Source organism: Medicago sativa, chromosome 3, assembly GCF_051527215.1.
Source record: "Medicago sativa cultivar Bolivia chromosome 3, Bolivia_mono, whole genome shotgun sequence".
Lineage (NCBI taxonomy): Eukaryota > Viridiplantae > Streptophyta > Magnoliopsida > Fabales > Fabaceae > Medicago > Medicago sativa.
The window spans coordinates 64,859,682-64,876,026 of NC_140751.1; the positions used below are offsets into that span (position 1 = coordinate 64,859,682).

At 32.4% G+C, this 16,345-nt stretch overlaps 1 protein-coding gene and 1 pseudogene across 2 annotated transcripts; both read left to right on the forward strand.

Moving 5' to 3' along the window:
• Positions 1-820: 820 nt before the first annotated feature.
• Positions 821-6,960, forward strand: LOC146939183 (UDP-glycosyltransferase 87A1-like). 2 transcript variants are annotated; one of them, XM_085752956.1, is made up of 2 exons: positions 821-1,718; positions 5,749-6,960. In XM_085752956.1, exons 1-2 carry the CDS (start codon positions 1,238-1,240, stop codon positions 6,693-6,695), a joined length of 1,428 nt encoding a protein of 475 aa, XP_085609082.1. In that variant the 5' UTR covers positions 821-1,237; the 3' UTR covers positions 6,696-6,960. The 2 variants fall into 2 exon arrangements, with proteins under 2 accessions (XP_085609082.1, XP_085609083.1); XM_085752957.1 differs by having other exon boundaries at positions 1,078-1,718; positions 5,752-6,960.
• A 4,090-nt stretch (positions 6,961-11,050) lies between these two features.
• Positions 11,051-14,025, forward strand: LOC146939184 (uncharacterized; annotated as a pseudogene).
• Positions 14,026-16,345: the final 2,320 nt, after the last annotated feature.

A 16,345-nucleotide genomic window follows, 5' to 3' on the forward strand; every position in this document is an offset into this window, starting at 1 on the left:
AACATTTCACACAAATTTTTTAAACAAAACCCACAAACGGGGCATGAGAAGATATTCTTAAGTGGACAATTATCTTCTCATAAATTTGACTGATAAGGACAATACAACGTTGTTCAACGGGGGTTGGAAATATATATTAAATATATATTAAATGTGTGAAGACTTTTTAAAGATAATACATGTTTAATGGGAGTCGAAAATATATATATGTGTAAGTGAACAATTATCTCATCAAAAATTAAGAGGATTTAAAAATACTAAATTAGTATACAATTATCACAATTATTAAGTTTTCCAGCGAGTTGCATGGGTGTAATCACTACAATTGTAATAAATTATATTTATCTTTTCCATTGACATTAACAATATAACAACTATAATACTATAAAATTCTTATCTTTTTAACAGCGCGTTACATGGGTGTAATCACTACAATTGTAATAAATTATACTTATCTTTTCCATTGACATTTCCATTGACATTAACAATATAACAACTATAATACTATAAAATTCTTATCTTTTTAAACGACACCAACAAAATATCATTTTTATAGTCCAATTTATTTAAGAGTATAATTAGAAATGAAAAAAATCACTCCAGAATGATGTATTCTCTTTATATATAATATAGATAGATATAGATTATTAATTAATGCTAACTTTTCAACGTCCGACTTTAACTAGTTTTAATTTACACACCAAATCAAAGTCTTTTAAGACTTATTGTTTATTCTTCAATTTCCTAACAATATCATCTAAGGTTCCAAAAGTTGTCATTGATTATTTATAAAAGAGTAATCTTCGTACTTCCGTGATTCATCCACAAGAAATAGACAAGACGAGCCTAAATTACCTTAGTAGACAATTGTACTAAAAAATAACCACAAACACACCCCTTTGTACACCATAAAATATCCCCTATATCTTGCAACCCTCAACTCAACTCAACTTGAGCATCTTTGTTAATTAAATTTCCTTCAATTATTATTATTACCATGCAGATAATGGTGAGATTGGTATAGTATAAAAGACAAAAGTTGTCGTTGATTATAAGAAATAAATCTTCACACTTTGTGATTCAACTGCAAGAATGAGACAAGACATTCATTGTACTGGAAAACCACACATTCATTGTACTAGAAAACCACACATTCATACACAAATTCATCTATACCTTACTACACAAAACCAAAACTACCATCACCATTCATTTGTTTCCTTCCAATTTCATTACCATGGAGTTTCAACTTCAAGATCCAAAATCACCCAAAACCTTAACCATGAGCCATGTGTTAGTGGTTCCATATCCATCAAGAGGACACATCAACCCTATGATGAACTTCAGCAAGTTACTTGTCTCTAACAATCCCAACATCCTTGTCACCTTCGTTGTTACACAAGAATGGCTAACCCTAATTAACTCCGAACCAAAACCCGACAACGTAAGATTTGAAACCATCCCTAACGTTGTTGGCGACAAATTTATGGATGTTGTTGAAGCTGTTATGACTGAAATGGAAGCACCGTTCGAGCGGTTACTCGATCGGCTTGTACTTCAGCCGTGGCCGCCAACATTTATCATCTGCGATAATTTTCTCTTCTGGGCAGTTCGTGTTGGAAACCGGAGGAATATTCCGGTGGCTGCGTTCTGGACATCGTCCACGTCGAAGCTGTGGGTGCAATTTTTCCATATTTTCCTACAACGCAAGCATTTAGGTATGGATGCAATCTCTGTTTACTTTTCTTCTCCTTTGTCAAGAAACAATCAAAAAAAAAATCTGAGTTTATACAAATTTAATTTATGATAACTTAAAATGTATTAATTATTTAAAATTTTAAATATAATGTTTTGGTAGATATTTTTTTTTTATATATCATATAGAGTAGAGACACGATTTAATCTCTCATCATTTTTACGCAACTCAAATTAATCTATGACGAAAAATAATAACCAAATTAGTTTTGACATTTTTATACAAAACATGTTTGTCTGACTTATAAAAATAAAGAGGTTAAATTGTCTCTAATATAAAAATGTCTTATTTTAATTTGAGTATTAGTTTTTGTCTGGTACTAAATTGAAGCATACAAAAGTTACGATAGATAAAATTGAATATTTATTCTAAAATAAACACTAATATCAAATATTTATGAGGTTTTTTTTAATAAACCAAAATGATATTAATTAATCGAAAACCAAGGCTTCCCAACACGAAGTGAGCCAGAAATACATAGACAAAGTTTACAAAAACAACAACAACAAAATTTATTAAGAAAACAACAAAATCAAGATGATACATAAGAAACAAAGACACTGAAAAAGAAAGCTAAGTAGCTGCTCCCAAGCACATCAAGAGAATTTAGCCATTAAATTAAACATGATAAGTAAAAGCAAAAGTTGTGTATTTCACGCTTTCAACCACTGAAACATTGAAAGCTTGATTTTCTATAATAATTGAATCAATGTTTGTTCGACATGTTTTTTTTTTTTTTTTGACAGAGTTATTTCGACATGCTTGAAAATACATTTATTTCTTTCATTCCAAATATTTATAAGATTTTAAATAAAGGATCGTCAAACGATTGGGTTGATTATTTACGATTCAATGCTCTATATTATGAGTTAAATTTTAAACAATTTTTTCAAAAACTTACTTGTAATTTTTGCATAATTTCTAAATATTATATGTTAAACTATTGATTACACAATTCACAGTTTTGCAAAAACTCATTTAAAAGTGATTTCAAGAACTCCAACAAAAATAATTAGTGATATTTTAGTCTATGATCCTTACTTATCTTCCCCCAAAAGTTTTTGAAAACTACACATGTCTATTTTTTTTTTTAACATAACCACGTACTGAACCCTTCCTTAAAAAAAAAAAGCACTAAGCCGTGGAAATTTCCTTAAATATTTTTTTTTCTTACAAAAACAAAACCATATTCATTCATTCAAATTGATAGAGTACATCACATACAAACATCACTAACAAAATCATATTCGTTCATTCAAATTGATAAAGTACATCACATACAAACATCACTAAAAACGTAAAGGATAAATCTGCGAACAGACTCACAACACCCAAGTTTATAGCATACGGCAAAATGCCTACGAATAATATGATAAAATTTAAGTCACCGAAATACACATGCTTCCGGATCTGCAACGTTGACGCCCAAATCATTGATTGAATTTATAATTGATTAATGTCGATCTTTCAATAGGAACTAAACGAACACCGCAATAAGACGCGAAATCAAACGCCGCACAAGACGACCAACAACACAACGCTGTAATTAGACGATAAAATCACAAAAACACAAAAGAAAAAATTTGATATTTGTGAAAACCACTTATTTAGACTGAAAGAAGAGAGAGAGAGAGAGAGAGAGAGAGAGAGAGAGAGAGAGAGAGAGAGAGAGAGAGAGAGAGAGAGAGAGAGAGAGAGAGAGAGAGAGAGAGAGAGAGAGAGAGAGAGAGAGAGAGAGAGAGAGAGAGAGAGATATAGAGGGGTGATTTTATGTCAAAAAATTACCTAAAATCACCCCTCCTCGATGAATGAAGGAGAAAAAAAATTTAGAGAGAAGTTAAAGTTTCTCCCACTAAAAAATCAAGGCCAGCTATATCGTAGTTTTCACTATTTCCTTAAATATAAATGTATATACTTTTAAGAGATATTCTTGCATGAACTCTTACCTAAGAGATTATTCTTACACCCAAACAATAAAAATATGACACATGTTATTAACTTTAAAAAAATGTGATTTTAAGTAAGGAAATGGAAACATAAATGGTGGTGGGTGGTTTTTGTTGGTTAAAGAATGTGGAAAAGGAGAGAGAAATATTAAAAATAATGAGAAAAAATTATGATATTAATTATTTTTATTATTTTAATGAGATGTTTGATTTTAATTGGTTGGGTGTAAGAATAATCTCTTAGATAAGAGTTCATGTAAGAATTTCTCTACTTTTAATCAATCAAATGGTGATACAAATAATCGGAGATCTTAACAAGATAATAATTTTTGTCCCAGATATCAACGGGGGAGATTATTATTGTCTCTTCGAAAAAATAGGGAATCTTTCAACAAAAAATAGTAATTATTATATCTCTTACCCGATACTCCATCCGTTTCAAAATAGATATTGCAATATTTTACAATGTGCATTATTCACATAGTTTATTTTGACCATATTTTTTAACTAATAAATACAAATATTAGCATGTAAGATGTTTGTTTGATTTGTTTCGATGAATATTTTCAAAATATTAAAAGTTTATAATTTTTTATTATATATAATTAAATATATTAGTGATCAAAGTTGTGTATTGGCATATGTGCAGTCAATAATTGACTGCGATATCTATTTTGAAATAGAGGGAGTATTATTTTTTTTAAAAACAAAAAGAGAATACCCTTTTTTATCAATAAAAAAAGAGAATCTCCTTTGTCACAAGAAGTACAACACGATGATATATGCATGGCCAGTACGTCTAAAACATGTTCCTAACAAATATCATGTATATTTCAATCAACTTTTTTTGTCTGTGTATTTATGGTAAAAAAGGGTATTCTCTTTTTGTCTTGACAAAATAATATCACTATCTTGTAAGAGATAATAATTATTATCTCCTTTAATATTTGGGATGACTTACCTAAAATTAGGCAGGGTCTTCCTTCCTATAAATTTTGTTAAGATCTTTTAAGGGTTTGGTTTGGTCCCCTCCCCCCTCATTTGTTGCTATCTTTTGGCACATCCCAAATTTAGGTACTTGTCAACCAATTAAACCTTTAGTTTTCAAACAAGACTATTTTAGATCTATATACATGGTACTATCACTATCATATTTAAGTCTAGGAGGGACCTAATTATAAATTAATTAAAAATGCAATTAATATAATGTCACTTTAATGTATACCACACAAATTAAAAAATGAAAAATATATCACACAAATTTAAAAATGCAATTAATTTTGTACTGTAAAGAGAATTTATGACTTGCTTAAAAAAATATTTATTATTGTCTGAGTAAGTTAATAATGTTTTACAAAAGTAAATAGTAAACGGTATAATGTTTGTAAAAAAAAAAAAGGAAACATCATACTAATAGAAAAAGAAATATTAATGATTTATTAAAAAAAGGAAATATCATACTAACAGAAAAAGAAATATTAATGATTTATTCAAACATCATGACAAAAAACAAGACACTTTCCTTAAAAAAAAAAAAAACAAGACAAGGTGTGTTTGTTTCAAGGTTTGTAATATGATTCCTGGGAATGTGAGATTGTAAATGCAATATTCTCATGTTTGTTTCAAGTTTATAAAAATTGTTCTCATTAATGTTATATACCCAAAAATGTTATTTACACATGTTTCTTCTATTGTTATTCGCATGCTTAAAGGATGGGAATCTAACATTCTCATTGAAATAAAACTCAACTTGTTATAAATTCTCACTACCACTCACATTTGTTTCCTTTTTTATTTTTTTAATTAAGTAATTTCTAAAACATTCTCTGAAAATCTAAATTTTTACCAAACACACATGGGTATGAATGTTATTCCTTGGAATATTATTCCTAATTAGAATGTCATTTCTAAGAATGTAATTTCTTACCTTGAAACAAACACACCCTTATTTTGGCTAGAATGGCTTACGTTATAGGACAAAGGGAGAAGTTTTTATTATCTTTTCAATCATAGTTAAAGAAACACTAACTATTCTTTGTTATGCAGAAGATGGTGAAAATTTTATAGATTATATTCCATCAAATTCTTGGATTCATCTAGCAGATATTCCTCTTCTTGATAAGAACAACCAACAAATTTTGCAATGGTCTCTCAAAAGTTGTCAATGGATTCTCAAAGCACAATATCTATTACTACCTTCAATTTATGAGCTTGAACCTCAAGTAATTGATGCCTTAAAATCAAAGCTCACAATTCCCATTTACTCAATTGGTCCAAACATACCTTACTTTAATCTTGGACACAATTCTCTAAATGCTACTAATAATGGTGCTGCCCAAAGTTACATAGATTGGCTAAATCTCCAACCCCATGGTTCCGTTTTGTACATTTCATATGGAAGTTATCTATCGGTTTCAAGAACACAAATGGATGAAATTGCATCTGCATTGCACGATAGCGGTGTTCGGTTCTTGTGGGTAGCGCGCGACGAGACTCATAGATTGAAACATATGTGTGGGAAAATGGGGTTTGTTGTGACATGGTGTGACCAATTGAGGGTATTGTTACATCCTTCTATAGGTGGTTATTGGACACATTGTGGTTGGAATTCCGTTATTGAAGGTATTTTTTCTGGGGTTCCTTTTTTAACATTTCCACTTGTTTTGGATCAACCACTAATTAGTAAGATTATAGTTGAGGATTGGAAAATTGGGTGGAGAGTGAAAAAGGATGATAAGTTTGATACTTTGGTGAGAAGAGAGAACATTGTTGTGTTGATAAAGAAATTCATGGATTTGGATTTTGATTTAGGAAGGGATTTGAGAAAAAGAGCAAAAGAGCTTCAGCTTTTATGTCAGCTAGCAATAAAGAAAGGTGGATCATCTGAAATCAATGTCAAAGCATTTTTGAAGAATATAATGGAGAGTGGTTTGACACATGAAGCATCAAATGGACTACATGAAGTTCAAGTTGCTATTGAGAATTTCAATTAAATTCTTGTACTTGATTCTTTTGTCATGCTTAGTTGTTTGGTTGATTTCTATTTCAAAAATAATTTTTCTTTTCAATTTTGCTATAACGAACTCGAATTCTTTGCAATCATCAAACTCTATGGTTGTTGGTGTCGGTAGATTTCAACCTTTAGATGTTGATAGGATAGTTCATATTATAAATTTAGGGATCGTCTAATAGACCCGATCCAACGGTGTACCCTCTTATTTTAAGTAAATTTTAATAAAACGTTATTTTTGCTCTTCATTGTTCACTACTACAAAATTCATTTTTTTTTACTTAAATCGGCAAAGGTCCACCTTTGCTCTCCTTAACTTATGCAACTTACCGTTAACTTAGTCCCTTAACTTATGAAAATATATTATTATGTCTATATGTAGAGGGATAAAGTTGTATTAACTTATTTATTTATTTTAGACAAAAGTTGTATTAACTTATGTAAGTCAAAGAACTATGGTGTCATAGCTTACGTATATTAAAGCACCAATTTGCGCTAACTTTCATAAATGATGAAACTAAATTCAACGATTTTAAAGGTAAGATATCAAACTAAACTTTTAAAATAAGTTAAGGATCAAATTGATGGATTTTAAAGTTAATGAATCAAACTAAACTTTTAAAATAAGTTAAGTGATTAACTATGTTTATGAATAAAATTCATTTCAAAATCTTTTTAAATATCAAGTAAATGAATATACTTTTAACCAGAATAAGATGTTGATACAGATAAATATATGAGTTTAATGGTGATGAGTTGACAGCCCAAAACAATTTTGCACACACAACCAATCAAAACATTTCGAATTGCCTTGCCAATTAAAAACATATCAATAATTTTACTGACGTAACAATTTAAAATGTTTTGATTGGTCGTGGCTGCAAAATTGTTTTAGACCGTTAACCCACCATCATTAAACTCTAAATATATCGAATGCTTATATTAACGGTGACTTCGGTTTCAATCAAGTCAAAACCTTCTCTGTGGATTAGTTGTTTTCTTTTTCTCTTTGGTTCTCTTTTTCTTCTATTGCTAAAAAATATTTCAAGCTAGAATTCTCAAGTTAACATGATATAATAGATAAATTTCTCAGTTAATAAAATATTATCATTTTTTTATATTATATAATCTACTATTATATTGAACATTATAATTTTTTTTATATTATATAATCTACTATTTTATTGAACATAATATACAAAAAATTGAATATTTTTTACGGGTAAATATTAGAATTACCGTAGTCACAAAAATCCCCTGCACTTTTTTTTTTCGACGCAACAAAAATCCCCTTACTAAGACTTCAGTTTATTCTGTCAAAAAAAAAAGACTTCGGTTTATTTTGTTGAGAGGATGATAACATGCTTTCAAAAACAAAAAAAGCATGCATGGTCGGTACATGTAATGTAACACTTTTTCCTGACAAATATGGTGTACTGTACTCCTATATATCAATCAACTTTTCTGTTTTCTGTTTGTTTACTGTTACTAGGAAGCCAAAAATTGGCAGAAAGAAGAATCTAGATCTAGAATAGTTTTGTTTGAAAAATAAAGGTTTAATTATTGAACAAGTTCCTAAATTATTTGAGTATTTTTAAACTGATTTTGGAAGTCCTCGTAAACTTAGCTCATAGGGACAATGCATAAAATATGTAAGGTTTGGAGTTCGAAACTGGCCACCACAAAAAAAAAAAAATTGGAACAAAAAAATTAAAATTGCATCCCTATATTTATTACCGATTTGTAATTTTACTTAAACTATTTTTTTACTTGAACCCCTAAATTTTAAATAATATGTATTCAAGTTTGAATCGGGTCAAATACATATTATTTGAAATTTTAGGGATTTAAAAATTATTTAAAAGTTTAGAAGGACCTGATTATAACTTATAAGTTAATTAATAGTTCAAGGACTTAAAAGTTTTGAATTGTGGTGCGGCCATATCTACCACAATTTTTTTTTGTCTGGATTTACTTCAATGCCTCGTTTGGTGGTGAGGCGCATGTTGTATTTCTAGACTTCAGAGAATATGAGCTCTAAGTGAGTGATTGGGTCAAGTTCATCTTTTGACTTAACAATCATGTCATCCATGTATACTTCAAGCATTTCCCAGTTTGGTTTTTGAATAACTTATTCATCATTCTTTAGTAAGTTGCTCCAGCGTTTTTAAGACAAAAATGCATTACCTTATAGCAATAATTATCTATTTGGGTCATAAAAGTCATCTTTCCTTGGTCTTTACGGTCCACGGGGATCTGGTTAATTATATCAGTTTAAATTTAAACAAGATATCAACTAATTTATCAATGTTCGAGAGGAGTAGGCATCTTTAGGATAGACCCTATTAAGATAGGAATAGTTAACCAACATGCGCCACTTATTATTGGATTTCTTGACAAGTACAATGCTTGAGATCCAAGTTGTATACTTGGCCTCATTTACAAAATCGACCTTTTAAGAGGTCTGAAACAACTTTCCTAGTGGCTTCAACCTTCTCTGGTGAACTTCAATCTTTGTATCCTCGATCCTACACTTGATGTCTTATTTTGCCAATTTACATGATTTATCTCTAAAAAGACTCAAAACACCTATGAAGTTGCATGATTTAGGATAAAAATTGAATTACAATGACTCGAATGAATTCAATACGAAACTTTACTCAAGCCATTGATAACTCCTCTAATTGACTTCTAATTTGCCTTAAAATGCAAAGAAAATAACTAAAAACGTAGCTAAAAACATCATATGTTATTCCATCATAAGTAAATATTAGGGTAAAGAGTGAGATACTTGACCTAACATTGTGTATTAGTATTTATAAGGAACAAATATGGTTTTTGGCACTTAGGTTTTCACCTCGAGATATGTCCTCAAGGAAAACTTGTAATTATCTTGATATACACAACATTGAATTTAGACTGGACGATTCAGATTAACGGTTCAGAATGTGATCTAGTAGAATTTAGAACGTGTTCATGATATAGTCCGCCCTACATGAGATTTGGGTCAGACCCATAATCTGATTCTAGATTAGGCCTTGGCTCAATCCAAAAAAATAGCAAGAAACAATTGTTTGAAATTCTGCTCTTCTCCCATCAAGTTTCGCTTTCATCCAACCATCAAGTGTAAAATTAAAGTGACTTAAAATTACGTTTGTTTTACACATGCGTGACTTAAGTCACGTCGCGTGAGTTAACTCACGTTAACCAAAGTACTAGTGTAAGTTAACTCACGCAGGGTGGATCATTTAAAATAAGGTTCATGGGTGGACCATTTAAAAACACCGGATATTACCGGTTGACATATTAAGGATTTTTTTTCATTAATTTTTTCAATACTTTATACTGATGCATCCCTGTTCTTGTTCTTCTATTCCCATTACCACACCCAAGTCGCTGTCGTCAATACAACCACCACCAATGTCACCATAAAAGCTTCTCCTTTAAATCCTGTTGAGTTTAAGATGAAGCTGTCTGGTTAGGAATAGTGACCGTGTTTATTGTGAAATGTTTGTTCAAAACATGGATTAAATCTATTTATTATTTATTTGGATTTATACCACCGACTAATCTCAGTGAAATGTTGTTTTTCTTAGATCAAGATTATGTATTGAATCAACCTATTAGAAAGACTTTTTAAGCAATCCATGCTATTTCGAATGAATGTTCCAGGAAAGTTTTACTACTTATTGTGACCTAAATTGTAGTTGTTGAGTCTTCTCTATTCTTTAACTTCACACGCAACACAACAACAAGATATTAATTCATAGAATAAAACCAGTTGCATATGTTATCTATGAAAATTAAAGATGGGTTTTCTTAGGTTTGATTAGATTAAAAATTTAAGGATCATTTAGGTTTTATGATGTTGAGAGGAAGAAAAACAGAATAGAGAAATGGTGGATCTAATCAATTGATGAAGGTGAAGGAGTGATAGAAGAATAATAACTCTGGCCTGGCTATGTAGAGAGAGAGAGAGAGGAGTAAAATAATTTTGCACAGAAATTTTGCTTTAATATAGAAGGCTCGAGAAGTAATATCCGCTGCTGGACCTTTTAAAAATATTTCTTTCCTATGTGGGACCATAAAACAGTATTGTTGGATGCAACCCGCTATTGAAAGTCATTTTAAGAGGGAAAATTGCTTTTTTGACAAAGAATACTTCCAATTGACATAATTAAATGACCTTAATGCCCCTGGCGGTAGTTAACTACCGCTGGAAGATACACCGGCAATTAATTGCCGCTGGGGACTTAGAAAATTTTCAAAATTTTCTAGTGGCATTAGCTACTGCCATTTTTTTTTTCCACAATTTTTTTTTTGCTTTTTTTGGTTTGTTTATGTTATTATATGATATTAGATACATGTTTATTAATTAGTTTAGTAATTGTATGTTGTTTATTTATAGATAATGTTGAGAATGCGGGTGATGATCCGGGTGATCGAAAACCTAGAGTTGTCGATTCCATTAAGGTTGAAGCTCCCGCTAAGGTCGAAGTTTCCGTTAAAGTTGAGGCTTCAAGCGTCAATTCCAATGTGTGGAAACTTCGTGACAACGAACTGGACACGGCTCATTTCTTTTCCACCCGAGACACATGGAAAGATAAAAACGAATTGCTCGGTTGGGTCCGTCGACAAGCAAATAAGGCTGGATTTACGGTTATCATTAGAAGATCTTGTGAAGGAAGAAATGTTATGTTGGAGTTGGTTCGTGAACGGAGCGTCAAGCATAAAGTACCGAAGACAAAAGTGAAGCATGAAGGAATGGGATCAAGAAAATATGGGTGTTTGTTCAAGGTGCGTGGATATGTCGTTAGGGAAGACAATGTTTGGAAATTGGCTATTCTTAATGGCGTTCACAACCATGAGATGGTGTCGTATGTAGTAGGGCACCTTCTTGCCGGAAGATTAACGGAGGACGACAAGAAGATTGTACATGACTTGACCGATTCTTCGGTGAAACCAAAAAATATTTTGACAAATTTGAAGAAGAAAAAGGAAAGAGTCCATGACAAATATCAAGCAAGTCTACAATGAACGTCATAAATTCAAAAAGGCAAAAAGGGGTGACTTGATGGAGATGCAATATCTAATCACAAAGTTGGAAGAGAATGGATATGTTTATTACGTAAGAGAAAAAAAGGAAAGTCAAACCGTTCAAGACATATTTTGGACTCATCCAACATCGATAAAGTTGTTTAACAATTTTCCTACTGTTTTGATAATAGATTCCACGCACAAAACCAACTTGTATAGGATGCCATTGTTTGAAATAGTTGGAGTCACCTCAACCTATTTGACATATTCGGTTGGTTTTGCATTTATAACATCGGAGAAGGAGCATAACTATACTTGGGCTTTGCAAATGTTGCTTAAATTTCTTGGACCAAATAGTGATATGCCTAAGGTGGTAGTGACCGACAGGGACACGGGTATGATGAATTCCGTAAAAAATGTTCTCCCCGGTAGTAGTGCAATACTTTGTTATTTCCATGTTGGCAAAAATGTTAGATCAAGAATCATCATCAATTGCAAAGTTAAACAAAATGTTGTTATGGTGGATGGGCAAAAGAAGATTGTCGACGAGGAGAAGCATAGTAAGTTGGTTGATACCATATTTGATGCATGGGAAAAATTGGTTGAATCTCATACTCAAGAGTTATATGCGGGTAATCTAGTGGAATTCCAAGATGCTTGTAAGGATCATCCAAACTTTCTTCACTATGTTCAAGAAACCATATTGAACCCTTTTAAGGACAAACTAGTGAGGGCATGGACGGACCTTGTGTTACATCTTGGGTGTAGAACCACGAATAGAATTGAAGGTGCTCATGGTGTGGTGAAGGAATATTTGTCCACCTCCAAGGGTGATTTGGGTACTTGTTGGCAAAAAATAGATGAGATGTTGGCAAACCAATTTGGGGAGATACAATCATCGTTTGGTAGGAGTGTTACTGTCTTGGAACATAGGACAAAGATGTCACTTTGTACTCCGGGTTGGGAGTCAAGTGTCTAGACAAGCCATGAACTTTATTTTTGTGGAAGAAGAACGTGCTAGGAAAACCTTGTGCATTGAGAAGAAAACTTGTGGTTGTGTTCAAAGGACGTCGTATGGCCTACCTTGTGCATGCTTCATTGCTATGAAAATCCGTCACAACAAGCCCATTCGATTGGATGAGATACACCAACATTGTCATAAGTTGTATATGGGTGAAGAAGAAAGTAATGAAGATTTGTTTTCGGTCGCGGAGGAGTGGCGTGGTATCCAAGAACGTCTCCAAAGAGTTCCGTTCCAAATAAAACTAGAAATCAAAGAGGCTTTGCGGTTGTTAGCGTTTTCGGAGACCACGTTGTTGTCACCACCTCCAAGAAAGGTGGCAACCAAAGGAGCTCCCAAAAAAATCAAAACCACATGTAGTAGGATCCCATCTTCGTGGGAGACTATTGATTCTCAACATCCGGAAAGTCAATCTTCACCACAGAAAAAATCTTCATAAACTAAAAGAAAAGGTACTCGCATTGGCATTTCTTCGGTTCAGGTTCCTAAGCCTAGCTTGGTTTCAACAAGTTAATGTCCATCCAATCCTATGTATTACATGCCAAAATTCATGAGACCATACATTGAGAGAGTTGTGGATGTTATTGGTGACGGGCATTGTGGGTTTAGGGCTATAGCGGAAGCCTTGGGTTTGACGCAAGAAAGTCATGTTATGGTGCGGAGAGCACTTATTCAAGAGTTGAAAGAGAATAGGAGCAAATACATGGAGATATATGCGAACGAGGACCGTTACAACTACATCTTGGATGGATTGTATCCTCCCAAAAATCCTAGTAGCTTTGCACCTCCCGAAAAATGGTTGACATTGCCGGATATGGGACACATCGTTGCATCATGTTACAATAGGCCGGTGTTAGAGATGACTACATCGAAAGACTACATCTCCGAGACTTTTTTCCCACTTAGAGGATGGCCTCCGGTTAAACCGAAAAGCAACATGATTTGCCTTGGTCTAATCCCAAATCATTTTGTCCTTCTTTCATTAAAAGATGGTTGCCCACTACCTCCAGCATCCACGGAGTGGTGAAATCACAGGAGCGAAGAGGCGGCAACATGGGAGGATGAATTCTTGGATCAACACGATCGTTTCCGAACACTCATGGACATTGAGCTCAAAGAGAGACCGGTTCCACCAAAAAAGCCAACAAATGAAGACAATCCAATTATGTTTGATGACACTCCGGTTAAAGAAAACACCGAATTTGAAGATGTTCTGGAACAGTTAGATGATTTGCTTTTATTAGATGAAATGTGACACTTTTTGGTCGGTGTTAATCCGTTTTTTGGTTGATATGCGCCAACGTATTTTTTTGGATATATAATGTAATGACCAATTTTTTGGGTGATATGTAACTAACCTTTAACTATTTATATGTATATCAATATATTTGAGTTTCGCATTTATTAGTAATTAATGTACATTACGTGTAATGTTTTGCAAAATGTGGAAAATTTGATGAATTTTAAACAATTGTTAAACGTTAACGCATTATCGGTTTGGTGTAATGTAACCGAATAATTGATAAATTATGAAATGTTGATGTTTATGAATGCTGGATGTTGTTGTTTCGGTTTGATTTCCTCCGAAATTGCCGTTTGAAATTACAGGTAAAATAGGACACATTTTCTGGGAAAAACCAAGTGTAGACTGCACTGGTTCTGTAACTGGTGTGAGCGGCAGTTAACTGCCGGCGCATTAACCAGCGGCTGTTAACTGCCGCTGGGGGTAAAATCGTCATTTACTTGTGTCAATAGGAAGTATTCTATGTCAGAAAAGCAATTTTCTTTAAGAGGACCATGAGTGAACCTCTATTATTAAGGTTCATATTAGGGGTTTCCCAAAAACATATTTAACCAAACAAAACTAACAATTTTAGTTCTTCATAAGCTAACCCCTCAAAGCAATTGCTCATAATTATAAAGTCAAATGTTTCAATGAACTGAATACACAATTTTTCGTAAAAATTTACTCTCTCCGTCCCAGAATACTTGACACAGTTGACTTTATTACGCATGCCAATGCATAATTTTGAGCTTAAATATTTTGAATAATATATTAGAAAAAATTATGAAAATTTGATATTTTGAAAATATTCATCGAGATGAATCTAACGACATCTTATATGATATTATTTATCTTTGTATATTAGTAGAAAAATACAGTCAAAGTAAGTTAGGTCAAAATTGCACATTTTCAAATGGATCATCTATTGCGGGACGGAGGGAGTATCATTTAAGGTCCTTAAAGAGTGTCTCACGAATACCCTTTATCATTTTGTTAATTAAAATCAACATTGACAGCGATAAAGGAAAGATGAACAGAATAACTATCCTTAAAACCATGTTGTGCAGTTGTTGAATTACTATGAAAGCTCCATTTGCAAACCATATGTTAGTGGGATAAACCTTGCAAACCATCTTTTTGGCAGTCACCAAACCATGTTAATGAGTGTCTTCCCTTGTTTCTCTCAGTATCCAAAATGTAGAGACCTCAAGTGAAGACCAATTCTGCTGCATAAAACAATATAGAACTCTCAATTTTCCCCCATCATTACATAACTCTCACATAATATCATGCACCAACAATTCTCATAGAACCAAGCGGCAATCAAATTCAATAGAGCATTCATATTAACTTCAATAAGCATTGTTGCAAGAGCCAATATATCAGGATAAAACACCAAAGAAAGTTTCTCTAAAAATGCTTGAAGAATAAGATCTTGTATATCACTACCAAAATAGACAAGTGATGAGGTAGGAATGATCAATAGTAACATGAATGATTGATTCATAAAAATTCACCAAAATATAAGCAACATTAGCAGAAGAGAAGGAAAAAATTATGGTAGAGCTCTTTACCTTTTTTTATCTCCCCACATGTGAAAGCTTTTGCAACATTTTTAGAGCAAAACACAAGGCTCAATGTTATAGCAATATGCATACTTTAAGGAACAGAAACAACAACATTTGTAAAAGCAAAAGAAAAAGAAGTCCATAATTTCCATAACATCAACATGGGAATTACCAACTGTGCAGCTCAAACAGTGAACCTGATATGGTTCAAGTGCCAAATTAGGTAGTAGTTATAAGCTATTTTCAAATCCAATCAAAGAAATAGTATCATCATTCTCTTCAATGAAATTAGCTTGTTATGTGCAAAGAGAATACACCACTGGCAATGCTATCCATGAGCAGGATTCTTGGGAAACTTGAGTCGACCGCAAGAATTATCACATGCAATTTATCTAGCATATTGAAAATATTGATAATATCTCTTTGAATAGTATATAGAACAATAAGTATGCTTCCCATAATCCCACTTATGATCACCACTTCTAGAAATACATTTTCAACCAAGGTGTCAATGATCCCCCAATTGAACAAAGCCTATTGGTAATCAGATACATTAGTTGCAGGGACAATTGGGGAAATAACAAATGCATTAACAAGAACATGCAAAAAATTCGATAATGGAAGATGAATCAACACTTCGTATAAGTAGCGTTCAAATGCGAATTGATCCATATATTCAAAGAGATGATGAATACTAAGTCTAAATTCATCCAAGAAAGCAA